Source organism: Akebia trifoliata, chromosome 11, assembly GCF_017979445.1.
Source record: "Akebia trifoliata isolate Shusen 1 chromosome 11, ASM1797944v1, whole genome shotgun sequence".
NCBI lineage: Eukaryota > Viridiplantae > Streptophyta > Magnoliopsida > Ranunculales > Lardizabalaceae > Akebia > Akebia trifoliata.
Genome location: NC_141385.1, coordinates 10,794,742 through 10,821,416, shown reverse-complemented (window position 1 = coordinate 10,821,416; position 26,675 = coordinate 10,794,742). Strand labels below are relative to the sequence as shown.

Below are 26,675 nucleotides of genomic sequence, written 5' to 3'. Positions count from 1 at the left end.
AAAATTCTATGAACTTTTAAAAGATATGTTATTTTTTATTATTAAATTTGGTAGTTATGTGGAAGTTTATTAACCGTCCATTTTCAAAATCTTGGATCAAATCCAAAGAAAATTATATTTTGATTTTTTTATCTGAATTTTTCCATGAAATCTAAAGGATTGTGTTGGATTGCGAATATGATAATCCATTTGAGTAAAACGACCCTTAGCAAGGCTTAAAATATTTACTAAGGAAAGTGTTTCTCTTTTTATAATATATAAAGATGCTGAAGTGATTGGGCCTCACATCGCACACCCTGACGCAAAAGTGTACGAGAGAACCATAGATGCTCTCGCAAAAAAGCATCTATGGCTCCCATCCACTTTTACATCAAGTATGTGTTACATGAGATCCAATCTTGAGGTCACCCGAGCACGACTCATATATAAAAGAACATTAATTATGTTAAGTAACTTCTAGGCAGTTATGTAACTTCTTGTACCCATCTTCACTATTTAATAAGAAACATTGCACCAGAGATCATTGATCTGGGTTTTCACTTTATCTGAAATTTATCAATCTAACTATTTACAAATGATATGGTAGTACGTCATATTGGCCATTGTTACGCCTTAGTCAGACCTGGATTTAACGAACTAAAAGATTTTGAGTGTCCCTACTTTCGTGATGGGTTAGCAAACCAATGGACCATCCTAAGATCCCTAAATCTGCTTACATCATTTTTTGCCCTAAAATTGGTTCAACTCTCTCCCCATCTACTGAAACGCATTTTATAATAAAACTAGCTCATACACCAAAGACATTTTTTTATATATAGGGGGGCTGATTTTGATCTTTGAATATTAAATAAATACTAGTTTTTTTATTGAAAAAAGAAAGGGAAACATTAACCAATTCGTTATGTTGCATTTTCCCCATAGGTTGCAATTATATTTTTTTTGCTTCAAGGGGTGGCCAGGGCTCCAAAAGAATAAAAACCACTACTGATGGGTTGGGGGGTTCAGATCAACAAATATTTCCCCTTTTTAAGTGTTTGTTTCATTTTACACCAAAATATTTTCAAGAAAACTATACTATAGTAACAAATAAAAAAATATTCAAGGGCACTAAAGATTTCTCATTCCTGATTGGAGAGAGGACACCCCACCTATCTAGTGTCCCCTTCACAATACATTTGTTGTCGATGTAACACTTGTAATTTTTCAACAAAAGTTTCCTATAATGCCTTATTAATTTACCCAATTTGGAGATATTGATGTTAATGTCAACCAGTTGAGCAAAATATCAATGCAAAGACGGCACATTAATTCAATCTAGGAAAAAAATAAAATAAATCCAATAATCATCAATTTAAAGAGAACTGTATTTGAGAAAAAGGTTACCTTAGAAGGTCAGTTTAAAAGTGAACCATTACTCTGGATATTCACATTCTGCGAGAACTGCAGACAAGTATAAGAAGCCGCAGCTTTTTATACTAGACCATCATAATGATTCACTCACCGAATATTTGCATTTGGGGAGTCAAAATACCATGAGAACTGAAACCATCTTAGCTCACATTAGCTTGCAGGGGCGTCGTCTCCTTGTGCTGATAAGCAAAATCAAAATTACCATTCTATCCAAGGAGGAGAGATGGGAAACCCAATAATCAAGAAAACTTACTGCTCAGAATAAATCCCTGAAGCAAACTCTGAGCTTTTTCAGTCTGCTCTGGAGTACCAGATATTTGAATGATCTTCTCGGTTTGCTCGGGTCTACCTTCAACAAGACTAATACTTGCTCCCGACAACTGTTCATATCGAAACATGGGCCCATGAAAAATATTAAATTGTGGTCCAACAAATAAAATCTAGTAAAGAAAAGACTTCCAGAAGTTAGACTTTACCTCGCTCAACTGAGCAAGTTTGTTTCCTGATTTTGTGATGAGCTTGGGAATTGCTTGCTCTGGAATGACAACTTCCAGTGTACTTCTAGTGACAAGTGGTGCAGTCAATCTGCAGAACTCAGACACAGCCAAAGGTGAAAGAAATTAGTATGCAACGATGGAAAGACTTGGTACATAAAAAAGTTGTAAAACAAAGCATACAATTCACGACCTGTTGAAGGCTATAGGTGGATCTTCATGAGCATCGCCTTCCTTCCTATCCACTGATCCACCGCGAGATGCTCCAGCATCCTACAGCCATGGTCAACTTAAAAAACACTAACAAAGGCTACATATAGAACGGCAATAATGTAACAATTGGATAGCAGTCATAGAAGAGAAGAGAAGTAACCTTGAAACTAGAATTAACCAACCAACTACTACAAAAGACCGATTTGTTGGAGAGGGGGAGAACTATGAAGATAAAAGAGTGTCATGAGGCTTGAGTGGGGTATGACACACCAGAGAGTGAAGGAAAATATATACTCAACACTCCCCCTCACTCATAAGGGTGGAAAGAATCGAACCCGTGACCTATACAAACCTAGCGCTTTGATACCATGTTAACCAACCAACTACTCCAAAAGACCGATCTGTTGGAGAGGGAGAGAACTATGAATATAAGAGGGTCACGGGGCTTAACTGGGGTATGACACACCCGAGAGTGGAGGAAAATATGTACTCAACACTCCCCTTCACCCATAAGAGTGTAAAGAATCAAACCCATGGCCTATACGAACGTAGTGCTCTAATACCATGTTAACCAACCAACTACTCCAAAAGACCGATCTGTTGGAGAGGGGGAGAACTATGAATATAAGAGGGTCACAGTCAAGGGGCTTAACTGGGGTATAACACACCCGAGAGTGGAGGAAAATATACTCTCAACAACTAGCTCACACAAAGGTAAGCCAGGCTTGAAATTAAATATCTCTCAGTGATTATCACCTTTGACGGTCTTGTAGTTATTGGAGACTGTGCATTGAGATAGCCTGAAGAGGGAGGATCACTTCCCGGGTAAACTTCACGAATTGGATTTCCATTGGGTGGGCACACCTCAAGTGCAAACATGCTCCCGGTATGTCCTGATGAGGAGATGGATGATGTTGGCATGTCCTTTGAAAAGAACTCACGATATAGATGAGTCCTTAGCCTTTCTGTTACCGCAACAAGAGCCTCTCTGGCTGCCATTATCTCCCCTGTTATCTGTAAACACCTGTCATTATCATGAATGCTGCACCATGCAAATAAAATAACAGCCAAAAAAATTGGAATCTTTTTTTCTAAGAAAAAAATGTGAAATTCACATCTGGTAGGCAATAAAGATGGCCTAACAATAGTATAAACATGTGCAAATGGTACATATGCAGAAAGATATTCAACCATGTCATGAGAGAATTTTTTGACAAGATCTTCTATATCAAATTACAACAGAAGTAAATGATTATAGTTGTTGAATCCGTAATAAAATAGTACGTATCTGGCTTCATAATATGTTATAGATCAAATGGTCACATCTATGCAATCATTCAGGTTGATGTTTGGCTTAGAAGTTAAGGTGGTCACCTCCTTCATGTGTACCATGTGCATAACACAGCCAACCAAATGGATTCAAGATTTCTTCATTGCTGTTCAATATCTACTGTTTTAAAAATTTCACAGAATTCCCAAAACAGTAGACATTTCTTTGAAGTATATTTGAGGAATAATTTCCTAAACTTCATAAAGATCCTTGGTTCAAAAAAAAATTAATGATTATGTATGCTGGTGGTCAGCATTCTCCGCAAATACAGATGAACAGCATTGAATAAAGAAACATGATTCATGCAAGCCAACCCCAAATAGTTTGAACAAGGCAGAACAATTTAGATCACAAACCTGTAGAAGTTCATCGTCCCCTATAGTATCCAAGGGAAGTTCATCTCTTGGTAATATCTGTAAGTTTGCACCAGTTAATTTCCTCATCTCAGATAATGATCCATCTCGCCCCTCTAGACATCCAATATCACTGGATGGAACAAGCAACCTTGTTGTTATAATATTATCTTTGTCCAGATCTACAATCTTACTCTGGATATGCAACAAAGCTTCTTGAGCTGGAAACAGGACATCATCAGGGCCCTGGAATTCAAATGTAAACCAGAAATTTTTTGTTACTTCAAGCACAATCAACACTCACACAGACAAAAAATTTGGAACATCTTCCTCATAAATAAGCTTTAAGCTGAAGCAATATGCCTGTGTAAAATTATCAATTGCTCATTATAAAAAAACTTAACTTACATAACATACATATTATAAATATATATGGATAGCGTTCAGTAGCCAAAGTTTTGTCTTGTATGGGCCCAAAGTTTCAGAATGGTTGATTTTTTTTTGTGAGGATGATCTCTATGATGAGGAGATCATCCTCACACACAAAAAAGCCCATTCCGAAACTTCTAACCCCATCAAAAGTAGTTTACCAACTAACAGTATAAATTGATGGTCCATGATTCTTCAACTTGTAAACTAGGGTTCAAAGTTACAGAATGGGCTGATTTTTTGTGAAAATGAGCCCCCACTTGCTACAGTTCGGTGGAGATAAATTCCCATCAGCTACAGTTTTGTAGGATAAACCTCCCATCAAGCTATAGTTCTGTTATTTCCTTTACTCTTCATCCCCTCCAACTTGACTATATTTTCACTTTTACCCCTTTAACCCACTTTATTATTTTTCATCTTTTACCCCTGTAACCTCTAAAAAAATTAATAATACCCCACCAACTTTATTTTTTTCCAATTTTTACCCGAAAGAGGATGCCTGTGCCTAAACACTAGTGTGTGTGTGTGTCTGTGTGTGTGTGTGTATATATATATATATATTGTGGGCTTAGACCCATAGCTTAGTTGGTTTGACACATTGCAAAACAACTTTAGTTTGTAAAATTATCAATAACTCATTATAAAAATAAAAAAATAAAAGCATAATATATATACATACATACATATTCTATATAATAAAACACAACAGTAGGTCTGGCAATGATCCGAAATATACTCGATGTCTAACCGGTCCGATCCAAAAAAAACCTAAAATTTTGGATTTTCGGATCGGATTCGGATCTACCTCAATCTTTTTTATTTCCCTCTATATTTGTTGTAGAAAAGTAGATTTTTAAAATTTTTGAACATTGATAATTTGAAAATAAGGCATGAGTTCGGATCGGACCAAATCAATTTCGGATTAAGGATGAAATGAAATGGATCGGATTCGGTTCACATATTCATTAATCCATTTGGATCAAGTACATCTTTAAAAAAAATTTGGATCGGATCAGAGTGGCACTGATCTGGTACCGAACCGATCCGTTGCTAGCCCTACACAATGGTCGGTCCCACTCCAGCTACATGAGAAGAATTGTAGAATTGTCAAGTCTCTAATTAAGAGCTTGACAGATATTTATAATAATAAAAAAGGTGAATGGACATAAATGCCCTTACACAGAAATAATAGAATTAGACTACTACTATCTACTATTTTCCAATACAATGGAGTGGAGTCCTCATTACCCCCACTACCCCCACTTTATTGCCTTTCCACTTCACTCATTCCACTTTATTGCATTTCCTCTCCTCCCCCCACGCTCCCCCTTTTTCGATATAAATATCCCTCAAATTTTACTATCTTTCCTTTTGTTACTCCATTTTTCAATAATACCCCTCCAACTTTACTATCTTTCCTCTTTCACCTCCTTTAACCCCAACGAGGATGTGGCATGGACAAACTTTAGTGTATACATAGTAAAACAGGATGGTTGTCCCCTCCCTTTATCTCAATCTTTATCCCCACATAAAGAGGGGTTGGGATTTAATCTCGAGGACATCTTTCAACTATCTTGCATTTTTTCTTCTCCATCTTTCCAAGAATACCCCTCCAACATTATTACCTTTCTTCTTCTACCACCATTTCCCAATAATATCTCTCTAACTTTATTGTCTTTTCTCTTCTACCCCATTAACCCCAAAGAGGATGCATGGGGCACACTCTAGTATAAAATAAAACAAAACAGTTGTCCCTCACTTTGTCTCGATCTTTATACCCCCCAAATAAAGAGGGATCAAGATTTAATCTTGCCATGAATCTTGAGGATAATATTTTTCATTTTATCTTCTCTTCCAAGAATACCCCTTCAGCTTTATTGTATTTCCTCTTCTACCTCCTTCCAAGAATACCCCATCCAACTTTATATATATCTTTCCTTTTCAACCTCTTTTCCAATAATACCCCTCCAACTTTAGTGTCTTCCATCTTCTAGCCCCTTAATCTCAAAGAGAGGATGCCTGTGTCAATAGGTTTACTATTAAAATACATTAGTTGGTCACAAATGGATCTTCAATATGAAGACCAAGGCTTCAGCAAAATGTAAAAGAAAGATCTAACAAATGATTCAATTGAGAAATATATATAATTTGTGACATAAGATTGGTAATTTAATACTTTTAAGGCAATCTTTTATGGATATAAGATTCATTAGAAGAAAACAAGGAGGTTAATAAACCCATACAACCAAGCAACAAACAAAAGAAAAGAAAAAAAAAACAGGTAGAGAAAAGAATAAAACAAATGAAACTAACAGCCAGGGCTAGAGAAACACCCTACTAGACTTCACAAATGAGATCCCACCTGATAAATTTATTAGCATAATATAATAAAAAAGAAATAATAGAACTACTAAAAACAAGAAAGAGAATTCTTATAACAAGAATTTTTTTTATACATATAAAACTTACTAGAAGAAAAAGGGAGATCAATAGACCTATACAACCAAGCATCAGACCCAAAAAAAAAAAAAAACAATACAAAACAAAAAGAGAAAAGAAGAAACCAAACAGAGCTCACAGCAAGTGTTAGAGAAACACCCTATAAGACCTCCTTACAAATGAGGTCCCACTTGATAAATTTACTAACATAAAATAATAAAAAAGAATACCAATTAATTAAAAGAACTAGTAAAAACAAGATAGAGAATTCCTTATTCCCTACAAAGTACCTCCATTTACACCTTGCCAAAACTTTTAAGATATCTATACAAGAATGATCTGAATATGATAAGGTGTTCAAGTAGTGAGTATCATTGGTTAACCGTTGATTCAAAGATAATTTCTTTTATGAATAACACAGAAAAGAATGCATGAGCTCTAGCTAGGGATGGCAATAACCTGATTTTTATCCGAGATACGATCCAAAAAAATTGGATTCGGATTCGGATTCGGAATGAAATATAATGATCTGAACAAGTTTCGGATTGACCTCGAACTGATCTGATAAAACCCCGATCCGATTGTTTCCTAAGAAATAAACCCTTTTATCCCTTCGTCTCCCACATTGATTTAAAGGGGAAAAAACCCTTAATCCGATTGGATCGGATCTGGATCATAGCAAAAAAAATCGGACGGTATTGATCCGGTACCAAACCGATTCATTGCCAGCCCTAGCTCTAGCATCAAGTTCAATGGATGTAGCATATCTTAATCTTGTTTTGGAGTTCTGATTGGCATTGAATGTGTTGAAAACAAGCATCAAGACATCATTGCTGACTACTGAGAGAAAATTGAGAAACAGGTTGCTAAATTATAGCTGTGGAGAGCATAATATGAGTAAAGATTTACATGAGTTGCATTTAAGCTCGGACCATGGATTCCGAAGATTTTCAGGACTCAGTTGTTATGTATGCATATCAAAAGCTGCACAACTCGGAGTATTTGTGTGTTCCTGTGTGTGTAAGAGAGAGAGAGAGAAGGTACCTCGTCAGAAGAAATAGTAATTATCCGTTCATTCAATCCTGGCTCTGGGTCGGTTATCCTGACTTCTACGCCGATATCACCTTGAAGCAATTCTATAATCCCGTCTCTCTCTCCCATAACCCTGTCAACCTTGTCATTTGAGCAAAGAATTCGAAACACAATCTCCTCACAAGAAAATGGTGGTGCATGGTCAACCATGTGAGAAACTTCAGCTTCCAAGGCATATCCAGATGGATGTGAGGAATAGGCATTGCTTCTAAAATTGGCCGTGCCTGAAGAAAATCGTGGTCCCATTGCGGACCCATCCATCGATGATCGACGTGACATATTGTTCGTCTGAGGAGTAAAGTCATCATCGGGAGGAAAAAAAGTGATCAGGTGATTGTAACCGCCCATGGAAATGGCTGCGGTCACGATGCTGACTCTCTCTCAAGCGTGATGCCATGATTGCCACAGCTTTCTTCACTGCATTAACATCACCGACAACCTGAAAAGCAGTTTTACATGAAATCGTTAATTTATAATGTTATGCCATAGAGTTCTACTCTCTTTCCTTGTTGTGAAGTTATATCAAGAGATCTTCAAAAACATCAAAAGATTCCAAATATAGAGTAATTTATTCGGTTGAATGATAACAGAATGGATAATAAAACTATGATGGGCCAAACAATCGCTGCAGTTTCCCAATGTAATACCACTTGGCGTGATGTTTCATTCTCATGATAATGGTTATCCACAACAGATAAAAATTATGTAATTGATCATAGAACTGATTATTGGAGCTGCTTTCAAGTAAAAAACTGATTCATGTTGTTACCAAAGTAATATAATGTATATAGCCATCATAAATCTCAAATACAAGCTCGGAATGCAGCTTATAAGTTCAAGCGAAATCACTATGCTATAAATTCTGTGTTAACCAATTGATGGTAGAACTTCTGAATATAGACCAACAGATTTTTTATTTTTTTTCAATTTTTTTATCACTTCATCTAGCAACAGATAGGTCCTCTCTTCAGTTATTGACAAATAAACATCACCAGTTATGAAGATCTAACAACTACTCAATATAATAGGGTGGGAAGAATGGATCTGGAAAAACAGTCTTATCGAATTATCTAAAACAAGAATAAATGATCAATCAGGTTCACATACATTGTTCAATTTCTAGATTTTGATGATGCTCCCATTCCCAACATATAGACACTTCCAATAACTAACCCATGACCTATTATCTTGATGTTTGTAACCCTCTGGTTTTTGTTAATGGGGCTCTTACAATTAAAATAAAAAAATAAAAAAATTGCATTCTAAGTTATACCAAGGATACTAAATTTGTTGTGTATGTGAATACATTAGTGAAGCCTGCTTAGTAATTTGATCAAACACAACTTGGGTATTTCACCAAACACCTCTTACACAACACCTTCAAGAACTAGTTTGATGATGGCAACGAAGAGTGTACTATAAAAATAGTAACAAATGAAAGAAGAGAAACAAACAAACAAAGAAAGAAAAGAGGAAAAACACCATGCCCATAAGACGAGAATTTACCACGGAGATATGAGCATTGGAGCTCGATTTCACTATGAAGAAAAACAGAGCAAATCAATACTAGGAATCAGTATCGTGACCACAGCCATTTTCATGTGCGGTTACAATCACCTGATCATTTTTTGGCTCTAATGATGACTTTGCTCCTCATATTCACAATATGTCACGTCGATCATCCATGGATGAGCCCACAATGGGAGCACGATTTTCTGCAGGCACAGCCAATTTTAAAAGCAATGCTTATTCCTCACATCCATTTGGTTATGCCTTTGAATCTGAAGTTTCTCCCATGGCTGACCATACACCACCATCTTTTTCTAGATTTCAATCTTCCCAACTTCTCAACCTCTCCTATTTAGTGTTTCTATCTTTATTCTACTCTCTTGTTAATGCTTCCAACTTGGGCAGGTTGGGCCAGGTTGAGGATCAACCCGACCCAACCCAAACTTGACAAACACCAACACGCACCCATGCCCAACCCTAACCCAATGCAAGGCGGGTCAGTCGGGTTAATTCATTAATATTAGATAATTTAGTAATGTTAAGGGCTTACATAAAGATAAGTGATATGCAAAAAAAAAAACAAAAAACAAATTTTACAATTATTTTTCTAAAAATGTGTTTCAAAATTTACATACATAAAATAATAAGCAAATTTATAATGATTAAATGGAACCAACTTTATTTATTGTTAATACCAATTTGCAAAAAAAAAAATATTTAAAGTAGTAACATAATTATTGTATGGCAATATGAAATTACATAAACAAAAGCATTAATAATAAAGCAATTGTTTATTTAATGAAAACAATCACATATTAAGTTCGGGTTTAGGCAAATTGGGTTGCCCGATGCCATGCCCAAACCAAACCCTATTTGAGTTGGGCATTTTTTTTGAAACCCAAACCCAAGACCACGCCCAAGCTAACTATGCCCAAACCTGACCCAAAGTCGAGTTCAACCCAATGGGTTGGGTTTGGTTACAGCCCTATGGAAAACAAATCCTTTTAGAAGCACCACAAAGTGGACAACTTACATGAGTCACAAGCCCAACCCAAAGTAACTTGGACCGGCCCAAAAAAACACACTTGGACCGGACCTAATATTGTTTTTGAGCCATATCTTCAACAAAATTCACTAGGAAAAGTTTGCAACAACAAAAATCCAAGATAGATTATGATGAGTTTGCTTACTTGACATTGCAAACCAGTAGTAATCAAATTAATATTATCCATGACTCCAACACCATTCACTCCCTTTTTCAAGGTTGACATGAAGACATGAAACCACTCTGATGTGGGCAACTGGGAGTTTGCTCACTCCACAGTCCAAACTGACAGAAATCACTTTAGTACTATCCACGTCTCCCATATTATCACTTCGTTTTTTTCAAGTTTGATATGCCTCAAAGCACTAACAATACATTCCAAGTTATACATATGGATAAAGAGTGCCTTGTAAAACATTTGTGTTATCAACAAATTAAAATATAGCAATCCCATGTTAAAGCCTTCAATTAACCTAAACAGCTTCATCTTCTAAAGGATTATCCCACATTAAATCCTTCAACAAGCCTGTGACTTTTCATCGTCTTAAGGTGTGCTCAATGCTTATATTGCAAAAGAAAGAGTGAAAAAAATAATCCCATCGCCTGAAATCAATATTATCATAATCGAATTGATTCATAAAATCATAAGATTGATTCAAACCATTGGATAAAGTTCATAAAGATTCTTTATGATTTAAAAAGAAGATGAATGGACATCCACAAAATTTTGATATTTAGACATACATATGCCTAACTATTCCTTAACCAATCAAATAATGACAATTTGTAAACACACTTGTATATAATAATAATAAATATTTACCTGCTGATCCCAACATTCACCATTTCAGGCATTCTTTTGAACTCACAACCATACAAACAATAAAACCTTTCTCAAAAAGAAAAATAAATATCTCCTATCATAAATTGTACAAAACTTGAATTCATTGATATGCATTAATTGTCATAAGTATCGGTGATGTTAGGTTGTTTGTAGGATCTTTTTTTAAAGGGATTCAAATAATTTGAGTTATTGGAACTATAGATTCAAATAGTAAACCACAAGATTTTAATAACATTGCCAAGACTCCTCAAGCTTCACAAGAAACCAAATGATAGTTAAAAGAACATACAGAAGAATTGTAGAATAAAAGAGTTAAAAGACTAAAAAGTCCTTACAAGAATAAAAGAATAAAAGAATATAAAGAATAAAAAAACAATTACAACAATTACACTAGATTATTTCCAATACTCCCCCTCAAGCTGGGGCAAATATATCAACTAAACCCAACTTGACAATGTGAGAATTAGTGATAGAAAGACCAACAAACTTCGTAAGCATGCCGACAAACTGATCTGAAGATGGTACGAAGACTGTCTGAAGATAACCAGATCGAACTTTCTCCCTGAGAAAGTGAACATCAATCTCAATATGCTTTGTTCTTTCGTGAAAAACTGAGTTAGAAGCAAGCATGATAGCAGACTTGTTATCACAGAACAAAAGAGAAGAACCGGAAATAAGAAAACCCAACTCTTTCAGCAAAGACCGAAGCCAAATCAGCTCACATATGCCAAGGTCCATTGCACGATATTCAGCTTCAGAAGAAGAACGAGAAACCACACTTTGTTTCTTACTTTTCCACAAGATCAGATTATCACCATAAAAAGTACAGAAATCAGAGGTAGATCTCCTATCTATAAGAGAACCAACACAATCAGCATCTGTAAAACACGACAAATGCAGCTGAACAGTAGAAGAATAGAAAAACCCAAGACCATGATGCGACTTCAAGTAGCGAAGAATACGATAAACAACATCAAGGTAAGAAGTACGAGGAGTATACATGAACTGACTGACCACATTGACCGCAAAAGACAAGTCTAGTCTAATGTTACTCAGATAAATCAGACGACCTACAAGTTTCCGATGAGAATAATCCGATAAAAGATCATTAGAGTCAGCATGAAGACGATGATTATGATCCATAGGGGAGGAAGCAAGACAACAACCTAGCATCCCCGTGTCCTGAAGAAGATCCAATGTGTATTTACACTGAGATAGCGAAATACCACGCCGAGACCAGGCCACTTCTATCCCCAAGAAGTACTTGAGTGGACCCAAGTACTTAACCTTAAAAGCACGACCCAATAACGCCTTAACCCTGTCAATTCACTGTGCATCATCTCCAGTCACAATAATATCATCCACATAAACCAAGACAATAATGCAACGACCATCCACTCATCGACAATAAAGCAAGTATGATCTGAGTGACATCTAGTAAACTCGATAAATAAAATAACCTCAGAAAATCATTGAAACCAGGCTCTTGGGGACTGCTTCAGGCCATACAGAGATTTTAGAAGGCGACATACCTTCCCAGAATACTCCCCCTGAAAACGAAACCCAGGAGGAGGGTCCATATATATAACATCAGAAAATCATCATTCAAAAAAGCATTCGTCACATCAAGTTGATGTAGTGGCCAGGAGTTACATGTTGTTAAAGATATAAGAAGGCAAACAGTAGAAAGTTTGGCAACCGGAGCAAACATGGAACCAAAATCTTTTCCAAGAGTCTGTGTAAACCCCTTAGCAACGAGACGTGCCTTGTGCCAATCAACAATCCCATCAGAGAAATATTTCACAGTGAAAACCCACTTACACCCAACGATACACTCCCCAGATGGAAGGGTAACAAGTTCGCAGTTATTATTTTTCTACAAAGCATCTATCTCATAGTCATAGCTCTAAACCACTAAGGTTTCGCAAAGCCTCTGATATATACCAAGGAATCCGAATAGAATCAATGGCCATAAAGTAGGCATGACAAGAGGAAAAAAGACCCTTATAGGAAACAAACTGGACAATAGGATGATCAGTCACACACCTCCACTTACCTTTGTGAATAGCAATAGGTGAGTCAAAAATCGAAAGGGTAAGAACAGGTATAGATGTAGAGATAGGAGAAAATATACATGAGTCCAAAGAGAAGGTCGACACAGGTGGAGAAGGGGGAAGGCAACGAGTGTAGACCTTAAGAGTCAGCGAAAATAAAGGAAAAATTGGAGAAGGCAATACTATAGGAGACGGCTCCTGCAAAGTAGAATGATCCTACAAAGTAGATGAGGCACGAAAGTATGAAACATTTTCAAAGAAAGTAACATCAAGAGAGTATGATCCGGTGAAAAACTGAATCATAACACTGATACCCTTTTGACATATAAGAATAACCCAAGAAAATACATTGAATAGCTTTGTCATCCAATTTTGTGCGATTAGGAGTTCTGTCCTGAACAAAGCACGTGCACCCAAATACTCGGGGTGTAATGGAAAAAAGTATAATATCAAGTTGAAAAACATGAAGAGGCATTTGTCCCTCTAAGGTGCAACTAGGGACACGGTTAATAAGATAAGTCGTAGTGAGGACTGTCATATTCCAATATGCCTTAGGAACATGCATTCCTCGGAGAAGACATCGAACAATGTTCATAAGATAGCGATTCTTACGTTCCGCCACCCCGTTTTGCTCAGGAGTATAAGGACAAGTCAACTAGTGAAGCATACCATGCTCATGAAGATGGGAGCGAATCTCATCAGATATATATTCCCCCCCCCCCTTATCAGATCGAAGAGATTTAATAGTAATATTGTACTGAGTTTGAATCATTTTTAAAAAATTGACAAAAATAGGAAGCACCTCAAAACAAGAACGCATTAGATAAACCCAAGTACAACAAGAATAGTCATCAATAAATGTAACATAATATCTATGACCATTAAAAACAATAATGGAGGAAGACCCCCACACATCAGAATGAACTAAATCAAATATTTTATTAACTCAATGCATACGAGGAATATAAGAAGTACGTGCGTGTTTAGAAAGTTCACACACAGAACACTGAAATTTGTGTTCACTACAAATAGTTTTTAAAGTAGGAAATAAATAACATAAGTGCTGAAAATTGGCATGTCCTAAGCGAGCATGCCATAAATCTAAGGTTTGAGAAGAAAATGTGTGACTCCCAGAAAAAAAAAGCACAAAAGCCGGAACAACAGTAGGCTGAGATCCAAACAAGTACAGCCCATCCCTCTCATACCCCTTGCAAAAAATCCTCCTCGAAATCAGGTCCCGAAAAATGCAGTGAATAGGAAAAAAAATAACTGAGCAATTTAGATATCTAGTAAAACTACTCACAGACATAAGATTAAAAGATAGATGAGGGACATGAAGCACAGAGTCTAGTGGATAAAGGGATGGTACCCTTGCTGTGGATGGGTGTAAGAGAACCATCAGCAAGGCGAACCTCCCTATGTGTGGTAGGAAAAGTAGACGAAGTAAAATGATTAGACTCACCGGTCATGCGATCAGAAGCACCAGAATTAATAACCCATGTCAGAGAAGCAGAACCAAACTGAGTGACATAGAAGGCAGAGGATGTACCTAAAAGCGTAGTATCCGAGGTTATTGTCGATGAGGGGTGAGTGTAAGCATGATTCTGATCCCGAACAATAGAGTCTGCAGCTGTTACAAGTCAATAGTGCCAAGTGAGGAAGGAGGATCAGTGAGAGGAATGGATGATGACTCCACTGCAACGGCACGATGAGTAGACTGTCCCAAAAACTTAGTGGAAGAAGATCATGGTATCAGATGAGGATAGAGCTGAAACCAGCGGGCCTTCTCATTACCAGTCTTTCCACAATGACTACAAGTGAGACCATTCCCTTTACCACGACCACGGCTACCACAACCATGACTCCCTGATACCGGGGTCTGAGAGTCGGAGAAACTAGAGTTAACTGCTAAAGCCATCTGATCTGTAACCAGAGCAAAGAGAATACCAGGTGCCTGAGAGTGGATAACACGATGACGGCGTTCATCACTGTCAATGGTCGCAAATGTCTCAAACAAAGAAGGCAATGGGTTGGTGTTAAGAATCTAGGTTCCAAATGTCTCAAACTCCATACGTAAACCCATGAGAAACTGATATATCTAGTCCCGAGAAATCCTCTTAATCACATATCCAGTTACTTCTATGGACAACTCAGTCATAGACTCATAATGAGAGCTCCTCCCACCGAGACTGAAGAAAACCAAAATAATCAGCTACACTCTGAGTCCCTTGGGTAGCCTGGGCTATGGCTGTATAAAGCTCATAAATCCTTGAGTCATTCCTGACATGCGCCTAAGTCTGAGTGAATGCTGAACACAATGATGAAACAGCCTCGTGATACATAAACATAGTGTAGATGCGCTGCTCCATGGAATTGAAAAGCCATCCAAGAATGGTGCAATTATCGATCTCCCATTGTTTAATTTTGGGGTAAGTGAGGTGTGGCTTAGTGATGGTGCCCAAAAGCCATCCAGATTTCCCTCTACTACTCAAATAAAGCTTAACAGATCGAGGCCAGAACTGAAAATTCCAACCATCTAATAGGGCATTAGTAATACGTTGGGTAGAGGAGTTTGCCCCAAGACTAGTGTTGATGCCCTTGGTTTCTTGGTGTGATGTCATGCTTACAAGAACAAACAAGGAGTAGATTTGGCTTGAAAGGAGATCTATACCAGAAGGCCAGAAACAAACAAACTCGTTGCAGTCGAGAAAATGAAAGGGTTGCACTGTAGCACAACTCAAGAAACCTCAAAAAACTCACTGTGTGGTGGCTGTTGTAGGGTTGAATACAACTCAAAATCTCCCTGTAGCTGCTGCCGCAGGGTTTACATACCCCAAAAATAGCACAGCTGCTGTCGCAAGATCTAGAACAGCCCAGAAATAGGGCAGCTATTGTCGCAGGGTTGACCACCACTCAAAGGGCTTCACTGTAGTCTCTGCCACAAGGTTTACGCTGTCCAGAAACAACACAGCTGTTGTCACAAGGTCTAGAACAGCTCAGAAATAGGACAGTTGCTGTCATTGGACTCTCTCTCAGCCCTAGCTGTTGTAGCAAGGCCTAAAAAGTTAACCCTAGTTGTTGTTGAAATACCAAATTGCAACTTATAACTGTCATTGGTCCTCCACTCAGCCCTAGCTACTGTCATAGGGCCTAAAAAGGTAACCCTAGTTGCTGTTGAAACACCAAATTGCAACTTATATCCCAAAGAGAAAAAAAGAAAAGAAAAGAAAAGAGGACGATGGAGCCTCTAGAGGCTCTGATACCAAGAAGAATTGTAAAAGGTAATTCACAAGTCTCAATCTGAGAGCTTGGCAAAATTTATAATAATAAGTAAAAGACTAAAAAGTCCTTACAAGAAATAAAAGAATAAAAAGAATATATAAAAAAAAACAATTACACTAGATTATTTCCAATACATACATGCTAAATTGTTCACACCTAACCTCTCCTTACACCCCATCTTCAATAACAAGTAAACTATCAATTCCCAATTCACATTGCCCTACCCTTTTCCATATCGATCCTACAGCAGCCTTGTCCTTTTCTAACCCTTGAATCAAGAGTTTCATTCCCCCCACCCCAATTTCAGTGTATGTCCCTCCTAACTAGAAAATTACTTTGTTGGATTTTGAATATGAGACTTCAGTCATGATAATTGGAGACATTTATTATCGAAATAATTGGCTGAAAATCATTGAGCTCATTGGGATCTCCACCCTTTAGAGAGGAGATAAAATGTAGCAATTCCATTAATAATTCGTTGAAAACAATCAAAAGACAGGATAAAATTCTAGAAATTTAGGTTTCATCGAGGAAAAATGCACCTCCCATAAAACAATTTGGAAAAAGGATTCTTACTAATTGATTCTCAATACATCCTCCTCTTTATAGCTATGAGAATCATCCAAAAATGGAAAGGAATCTAAAAGCAACCTAATCTCCTAATCAATATCCTGATTACAAGGTATCCCATTATTATAAAATTTAATCCTAAATACTAGCAACTATAGAAAATTAAGGAAAATAAGTAAAAGGGAACAATTGATTGGGGATTCAAACATCCAACTCATCCCCAATAACTAGGTGAGAGTCCAGTGGAAATGGGTTTGCTACACCCCATCCCTCCTCAAAAAGACTTGTCCTAAAACTTGAAATCATGGAATCAATCGTTGACATGTCCATAAGAGGTGTGGGCTTTTCAGGATACTCCATGTTGGAGGGAGAGTCACTAGTGGCTACCATTTTTTCAAGCACGTCAAAACAAGATCAGGTGTATCATAGAGATTAATATATCCTTGGGATTTGTGTCATATAAAATATCATAGTTTGTATCATATAAAAGCTCCATATTTATAAATCATTTCTCTATAATTTTGAAGTCAAGAATTTATATATCAGTTATGCAACATTTTGCTCAGATACAAATATACTATTTGTTACATATAAAATATCTTGATTAAAAGGAAAATCCAAACAGTTATATAAGTATTCAAAATCACTTCAAATGGGAAAATAAACTCAGAATTTGAAAAAATAAACTCTATTGTCTCAAGAGAAAGAATAAGCTAGGAAATAAGACAATATCGACAAAACTTGGTTCAAAATCAAATAAACAAGACATAAACATCTCATAATAAAACTTACCAGCCAACAAAACAAAACTCTAACACCTCCTTGTGCTCATTCACTAATATTAAAAATTATATCATATCAAGCATTAATGATATTCATTGATCAACACATAAGCTTTAACAAAACCATCCAAAAGAGTCTTTTCAATTGAGAAAATAGGTTCAACATTTAATAATTTCTCACACAAAAAACATGCAATGTCACATGGGTTTCCTTTCAAAACATGACATATGTTCTTATATTCAACACAATAAATGCTAATATTCAACATGATAAATGCATGCTCCAAATAAGGTAAAAGGTTTGAAATATTGATTATTTATTGCACTTATTTATTTTTATTTTATTTTTGTAACTATTCTAACTTTATCGTCAAAGACTCTTTTGCAAGCATCACACCGGAGTATCTCATTCAGATGATGGAGTGGTTGGAAGAATGGTTGAAGTTGATATGAAGAAGATAATCTCCATCAACATGAATCTTGAGGTATGTGGTTAAAAATCACCACATCACCCATCTCATGAAGGGCAATATCCTCGATTAAGAAAAATTGTTGTTCCTTACAACAGTGAATGAAGGCGTAAATCTTATTACAATTGTAGCATAGGTCCCATTACGACATTCCTTCATTTCAATTGTTGTGAGGTGCTTAAAGTTGGAAGTAGATAGCTTGAGAGCAACCATGGGCTTATCAAAATGGCTATGTTTGCAGACTTGTCAAAATGGCTTATATTTGCAGGTGAGGAATAATTTTTTTCTCATAAAGTTGTGTTAACACAATCGTTTCGACTAGTGTGATAGGTCGCCGACTTTTAACGTCCAAGCAAATCTCATCCTATTATAGAATGACTCACCAAAAGAGATTGGGATAATTGAATTGAGAAAAATCTAACTTGATTAATTACAAAGCTCTAATTAGGCTTTAAAGGAATTACAAAGTCTAATAAGTGGAAAAAACAAAAAAGGACAAAAGACATAAAATACTAAATAAAAAGAGTTATTCAACACTCCCCCTCAAGTTGGTGCGTGGATATCGGCAACGCCCAACTTGGATAAGATGCCTTCAAAGACGGTTTTGCTAACACCTTTGGTAAGAATATCGGTAAGTTGGTGGGATGTAGAAACAAATGGAGTACAAATCTGCCCAGAAACAATCTTCTCTCTAATGAAATGTGATCAACTTCGATATACTTCATTTTGTCATGCTGAACTGGATTTACTGTTACATTAATCGCTGATTTATTATCACAATATAGTGAAAATCGGATTATCACTGGAAAACACAAATTAGCTAGTAAGGTCTTAAACCACAACAACTCACACACTCAAAGGACCATAGCTCTGTATTCTGACTCAACACTTAACCGAGAAACCACATCCTGCTTCTTACTGTATCAAGTTACCAAGTTGCCACCAACTTTGGTACAATACACAGAAGTGGACCGTCTATCAGTTACTGAACCAGCATAATCTGCATCAGTCCATACCTCAACGCGAAGATGACCATGATTACTAAACAAAATACCTCGACCAGGATATCCCTTAAGATATCTAAGAATACAATAGACAGCAGTAAAATGAGATGTGCAAGAAGAGTGCATAAACTAACTTACAATACTAACATCATAGGCAATGTCGGGATGAGTCATAGACAAGTAGATCAATTTTCCCACAAGACGATAATACTGACTAATATCCAGTAAACATTCCCCCTCAGAATCAGTCATTCTGTGATTTTGCTCAATAGGAATAGTGGCAGGACGAGAACCAAGCTAACTGGAATCACTGAGTAAATCAATATTTACACTGAGATAAAAATACCAGAATGGGATCGCGCAACCGCAATTCCCAAAAAATAACGACGATATCCAAGGTCTTTAATCTCAAATTGTGGTCCTATGTAAGATTTTACCTCTGCAATACTGTCACAATCATCTCCAATAAGGACAATATTATCCACATAAACAATTAGAGTAACGATTTTTCCCTAGGAGTGACGCAAGAAAAGAATATGATCAGTAGAACTCTGATGAAAATCAAACTAATAAATGGCTTTAGCAATCCATGCGCAAGGAGACTACTTCAGTCCATAAAGAGAAAAGCGAAGACGACAGACATGTCCATAAGAGGCAGCGGCAAGAAAGCCAGGAGGTTTGACCATATAAACTTCTCCCTAAAGATCATTATTAAGAAATGCATTCTTGACATCTAACTGAAAAAGGGGCCACCCTCTGATAGCAACAATAGAAAAAAGAACTCGAATGGTGGTCATATTGGCAACAGGAGCAAACGTCTCCTGGTAATCAATCCCATAAGTCTGAACATACCCTTTGACCACCAGACGTGTCTTGTAATGAGCAATAGAACCATCAGGATTATGCTTAATGGTAAACACCCATCGGCATCCCACAGCCTTCCTCCCAGGCCGAAGAGGAACTAGTTCCCAAGTCTGAATTTTTTCAAGAGCGTTCAATTCATCAAGTATAGTTACTCGCCACTCAGGATGAGCAATAGCATCTGCAATAATATTAGGAAGAGAAACAAAGAAACAGAAGTAAAAAAAACTCCGATAAGAGGGTGGGATAATGGAATCAGATACATAATTAGAAATGGGATAAGTACAAGTGCGCTTACCCTTACGAGTAGCAATAGGACGATTATCACAAGGGACAGTAGGAGGCGGAACTGGAGGCGAAGAAACGAGCTGGTCTGGCATAGAAGTGATGGTAGTATTGTGTAACCGCCGAGAATAAACCTACAAGTGAGAAGGTAACAAACTAACAAGAGAATGAGAAGGAGGAGAAGAAGGAGAAATAGGCATGGGAAGAGAAAATAACAAAGGAGAGGGGTCATCATCAGGGGAATCTAGAGGAAACCACTTAGACTGAATACCAACTGATCCAGTGTAGTATGTTATGTTCAAAGAAATAGACATCCCGAGAAATAAAACGCCTTCAAGAGGGAGGATGATAACAGCGGTATCCTTTCTAGGTAGAAGAATAATCCAAAAAAATACATTTGACGGCCTTAGGGTCAAGTATAGTGTGAGTATGGTCAAGAATTTGAATAAAACAAATACACCCAAACACACGCGGAAGAAGGGGAAACATAGGACGATCCGGATGGAGCTTAAAGAAAGGTGTGGCAAACTAAAGAACTCGGGAGGGGGTCCGATTAATAAGATAAACTGCAGTAAGAACTGCATCGGCCCAATAGGATTGTGGTACGTTCATGTCAATACAGAGGGAATGAGCTAACTCTAGAATATGACGATTTTTCCTTTCTAGTCGACCATTTTGTTGAGGGGTCTTAACATTGGACATTTGATGCTCAATACCAGATTCTAAATAAATTTTCAATACCTCACTATAGGTGTATTCGATACCATGATCAGAATAGAAATTATTGACGGTACGACCAAACTGAGTATGAACCATAGCAAGAAATTGCTTGAATATCCCATATACTTCATTTTGTATTTCATAAGATAGACCCAACTGGTACGACTGTAGTCATCAATAAACAGGACGAAATAACAAAAACCAAGAGTGGATGTGACCGGGGAAGGACCCCACACATCAGAGTGAATTAGGTCAAACAGAACAGGTGCAGTAGTATGCATACTAATAGGATAATTAGAATGAACATGTTTAACTAGTTAACAAGTTTCACATGAAAAATCAAGCAAATTCGTATTATTAAACAAAACAAGAAACATGTGTTTCAAATATCCAAAGGAAATATGGCCTAAGCGTAAGTGCCAACGAGTTACAAGTGCCTTATTAGACTGACTACTACTACTAAGCTGAGAAACAGAATGAGAGGTTGGTAAAATAGGCACATCCAAGATATACAAGTCATTCACTTCACGTTCAGTGTCAATCGTCCTCTTCAACTCTAAATCCTGAAAGACACAATGAGAATGATAAAAGATTACACTGCAATTCAAATGTTTAGTAATGCTACTAATAGAAATAAGATTAGTAGTAAGTTAAGAAATATGCAGTGTATTAATTAAGGATAAAGAAGGTGTAACAGAAAAATGACTTTAACCAGCAATAAAAGATAAAGAACCATCAGCAAAGCGAACCTTGCAATGACCAGAGCAAACATTATAGATTTTGAATAGCGAGGACATACCGATCATGTTATCTAAGGCACCAGAATCAATGACTTATGGTGAGAAAGTGGTGGAAACACTATGTGTAGATGCAAAGGTACCTGAGTGAGCGAAAATTGAAACCAATTGAGATGAAGTCTCCATATGATTAAAGAATTTCCTGAACTTATCAAACTCAACCTAAGCTATAGATACCAACTCCGATGAAGAGGTAGTAGTTGAAAGGAGTGCCTGCTCAGTAGTCGACTGAGAGACAACATGAGCTGAGGATTGGTCAGACAGTTGACGTAACTGATTAGGACAACCATGAAGTGTATAACAACAGACCTTCACGTAACCCAACTTTCCACAATTATCACACTTATGTCATTAACGTGAAAGCAGAGATTTGCTGGAAAACTGTGGAAAAGGTATGCGAACAAGCATAGCAAAGTGGTCTCCTAAAGAATGGGGTAAGATAGCTATACGACGACTTTCATCAACTAAGACATAAGAATACGTAGTTTGTAGGGACGGAAAGGGATCCATACCCGATAAATGATCTCTCACATACTCAAACTCATCCCGGAGTCCAACTAGAAATTGAAAAACTCGATTCTTATCCAGAATCGATGCATATTATACCTAATCAACAAAGTCCTTCCAAGCATAGGACGAAGAGTAGAAGGTCAACTCTTCTCATCAAACACGTAGCTGTGATATATAGGTGGTGACTAAAGAGTCACCTTGCGAAAGGCGAGAAATCTTATGCTCTAAGTTAAAGATCCGGCCATTGTTTTGATGTTGCGAGTAGATACTCTTTGCGGAATCCTATATCTGTTTTGCGATCTTGGAGAACATGAAACCAGCCACAATGTGTGGTTGAATAAATATAATTAGTCAAGAGCGGACCATAGAGTCATTAGCAAACCATTGGGGATAAGTAGTGTCAATCAGTACAGGTTGTTTGTCCGCCCCTATGAGGTAATCGATCTTTCCTTTTCTACCAATAAACATTTCAACTGATCGAGCCCAAAAAAAGTAATTAGGGCCATCTAATTTCACGGTGATAATTTGGATGCCTAGAAAGTCGGTCGAATGAGAGGGAAGACCTCCCAATCCATTACTATTACCGATGATCAAGGAAGAAGACATCTCGGAGGCCATCAAAAAAATTTATGTGCTTTGGTTTGAAAGGAGTTCAAATAAGAAACTGATCACAGCACCCTAAAAGTAGCAATGCACGATCATAAGAGGCGTGAAAGGTGATCAAACACTATTGAAGGTAACCCGAACAGCCATCAACTCAATCGCAGGGCCCCAAGAAGCAATCATGCAATTGTTATAATCCTCAAACAACAAGGCTGCTGTGATCGCACCCTCCAAACAGCTGTTGTTGCAACCCTCAAACAGCAAATTGTTGTGATCGCAGCCTCCAAACAGTAGGTTTGTTGTCGTTGCAACAATTAATCAACAAGTTGCTGTGATCGCAGCCTCTAAGCAATGGGTATGTAGTAATCGCAGTCTCCAAAATAGCAAGCTGTTGTAGTCGCAACCTCCAAATAGCATATCTGCTATGATCGTAGCCCCCACACAGCACCACTGTTGTGGTCGCAGTCCCCAAACAACACCACTGATGTTGTTATAGGTCCCAAACAGCATTGCTGCTATGGTCGCAGGCCCAAACAACACCTCTGTTGTTGTCATAGGTCTCCAACAGCACCTCTGTTGTTGTCCTGGTTCACGTAGGTGTCAAACAACCAAGGGACTGTTGCCGCAGGTCTCTGTGGATAGTCCAATGGCCATCGTTTGGCTTAACAGCCACCAAAAAATAGCAACTCTGTTGTTGCCTTAGGCTACAATGTATTTTAACACTCCTATCGTATGGTGGGATAAAAAACCCTATAGGAGTGATGTTTGAATCTAAAAACTAGAGGTGTTAAAGATGGATGTACGGGGGGAGGGGGACAATAGAGTTAGTAGCAAGAAAAAAGGAGTCGATGGAGGTAGAAGGGGTCGATGGGGGTAAACTCTGATGCCAAATTGAATTGAGAGAAATTTAACTTGATTAATTATAAAACCCTAATTAGACTTTAAAGGGATTACAAGTAACAAGTGGAAAAGACAAAAGACATAAAATACTAAATAAAAAGAGTTATTCAACAGGGATACTCCTGGAGTATGGTTGGAGAGGAATTTAATGCCGATTGGTAATCTCAAAAAGCTCTGGTTTATTGGAGTTTTGTAAGTCCCCCAAGTGATCTTCAAATCTGATTGGACCAAAGCAAGATAAGAGTGCCTCTCCGAAAGTTGACCAAGGTAAGGTCCCTAGGTTTTTGCGAGTCCACTGGTACATTGCATAACCTTATTTTCGAGGTGGAAAGATGCCATGGAGACATGTTGGTCAAGGATGAGCATTGTGGTAATCAAGGAATTGTTATGCATGTATAGCTAGTCAATCGAGTCGGTTCCATCAAATTGATGGAATTTGAGGTGAATAAGGTGCAGTTATACCTCATTTGTCGAAACAAGGGTATCCTAGTTAACAGCTGGCCCTTGTGAGGGACATCTTGCCATGTGCTCTTTGCAAACCCAAACGGAGTTTGACCCATCGCAGGACTTTTCAAAAATCTAGCCTCGATGTTGCCATCATGGAGGATATCCTCCAAATATGGATCAATTCTACCATACTCTACTGCCTCTTTTCAATCACTTCAAATTGTGATTTGATATTAGCTTCGAGTACAAGTCATTATTATTCAAAGAGTTCCATCTTCTCTAGTAGTTGACCTTTGTTATCGCGTGAAGCAATATGTGAGTGAATCTCTGCCATGTACGCCTAGAAGGGAAAGGGAAAAGCAGGACCCAAGAAAAAAGGGTGGAAACAGGCAAAGGATGAGTGGCTCTGATACCACTTGTAACAATTCCCTTAACAATTCATTGGAAACAATTGAAAGAGAAAATAGAAAATCCTAGAAACGTCAACTTTTTGAGGAAAACCATGCCTCCTAGGAAATAATTTGGAAAAAGGATTCTTATTAATTGATTCTCAATACATCCTCTTATTTATAGCTACGACAATCATCAAAAATAGAAAAGAATTTAAAAGGCAACAGGTTCTCATAATCTCCATCATGATAACAAAGAATCCCATTATTATGGGAATTATTCCTAAAACTAGCAACTGTAGAAAATTAAAGAAAGCTGACTAAAAGGAAGCAACTGGTTCAAGATTCTTACCCTCCATTACCTCCAAGACCATTTCAAGAAGATCACCCTTGATCTAATCTAATTAGTCCCCCATACACAAGTTATACACCATCAAACTCTTTCACAAGCTGATAAAATTGAACTTAAAGTTGAATTAAGGACAACCCATGAAAAAATGAACTAAACTAAACTAGACATACAATGGTAAAGTAGGTTACCTGAACAATCTCCTCCGAAATAGATACACATTGAGGCAAATTGTGATCTCTCGGAAGGATCCTAATTTGTGTCTTGGTCTCGATCCGCATTTGCTCAATAATCTTCCCACCTTTCCCCAATAAAGACCCAACATTAGCCTTCGCCACGACAAGCCTCGTCGCAACACGACTCCCATCACCACCACCTCGAGGACCATAATCTTCCTCATCATCACCACCACTTCCATCAAATCCAAACCCAAATCCAGCATCGCTCTCAAGTATCCGATCATGGATTATGAGCAATGCCTCCTGAGCTGGTGAGAAAGACGGGGCTCGTCCATCGGGATCGCGACGTCGAGTGTCAGATATCTCAATGATCCTCTCCTCATCACCAGGTATCAATGGATGAACATTGATCCAAGCACCAGTCTCTTGTCGAATTGCCTTAATTATGTTTCCAGATTTCCCAATAACACTACCAGCTTTAATATCAAGGCAAAGTATTCGATAACAAGTCGATACAGTTGGAGATGATTCCTGAGGCTTAGAAAATCTTCCACCACCAAGTCCTCCTCGTCTGTGATGATTGTTGTTGTAATGGTGTTTGTTTGGAGGATGAAACCTAGGTTTTGTTCTTGCTTGGTTTTGTTGCGAATCATAATCTTGATTGTAGTAGTAATTCCTCTTAGATCTAGATCTCTCCATTTCCCCTCTTTTCAGGAATTTTAGGTTTTAGATAGATCGAATGTTAGTGTCGATTACAGTAACAAACAGAATTACTGGTTCTGAATCATCTGATCGCAACAAATCGAGTTGAAGATGATATAGATTGGAGATTTCTAGGGTTTCGTTTACTTCGTTAATGTTCTGGTGTTCGCTGTAATGGCGATAAATCCTTCTCCCAATCGGAGATTTGCTTTGGCAGAGAGTTGCAAAGCTTTCTAGGGTTTCGTTTTCTTCGGTAATGTTCTAGTTTTGGCTGGAATGGTGAGAACTCTCTCTCAATCGGAGATTTCGATGTGAGATTTGCTTTTGCAGAGACTAGCACAGAGATTTTCTTACAGATGAGATGAGATGAACAGCTCATGAATGAACTTTGTTGTTCTAGTTTTTGGGTCTGTGTTTCTTTAACCAATCACTATGAGACATCTGGCACTATATTTTCTACTTGGCTAACAATCATCTGTATTTTCGTAGATATTTCTTTGTGTGATAGAATTTTTGAGATAATCTATGGTATGTGTCTAGGGATGATAGTTTGCTGCGGTTCATAGTAACTTTTTTTCGTACTTTTGATTAGACTGTTCGATACGGTGTCACG

At 37.5% G+C, this 26,675-nt stretch overlaps 1 protein-coding gene across 1 annotated transcript; it reads right to left on the bottom strand.

Annotated features, from left to right (window-relative positions):
- Nucleotides 1–1,095: 1,095 nt before the first annotated feature.
- On the bottom strand, nucleotides 1,096–26,415 carry RCF3 (RNA-binding KH domain-containing protein). The gene is given in 9 exon segments (XM_086458641.1): nucleotides 1,096–1,589; nucleotides 1,664–1,790; nucleotides 1,887–1,995; nucleotides 2,098–2,177; nucleotides 2,874–3,131; nucleotides 3,804–4,046; nucleotides 7,713–8,081; nucleotides 8,083–8,199; nucleotides 25,373–26,415. Coding segments are annotated over 9 exon segments (2,019 nt in total). The 5' UTR covers nucleotides 26,060–26,415; the 3' UTR covers nucleotides 1,096–1,560.
- Between the last annotated feature and the right edge of the window lie 260 nt (nucleotides 26,416–26,675).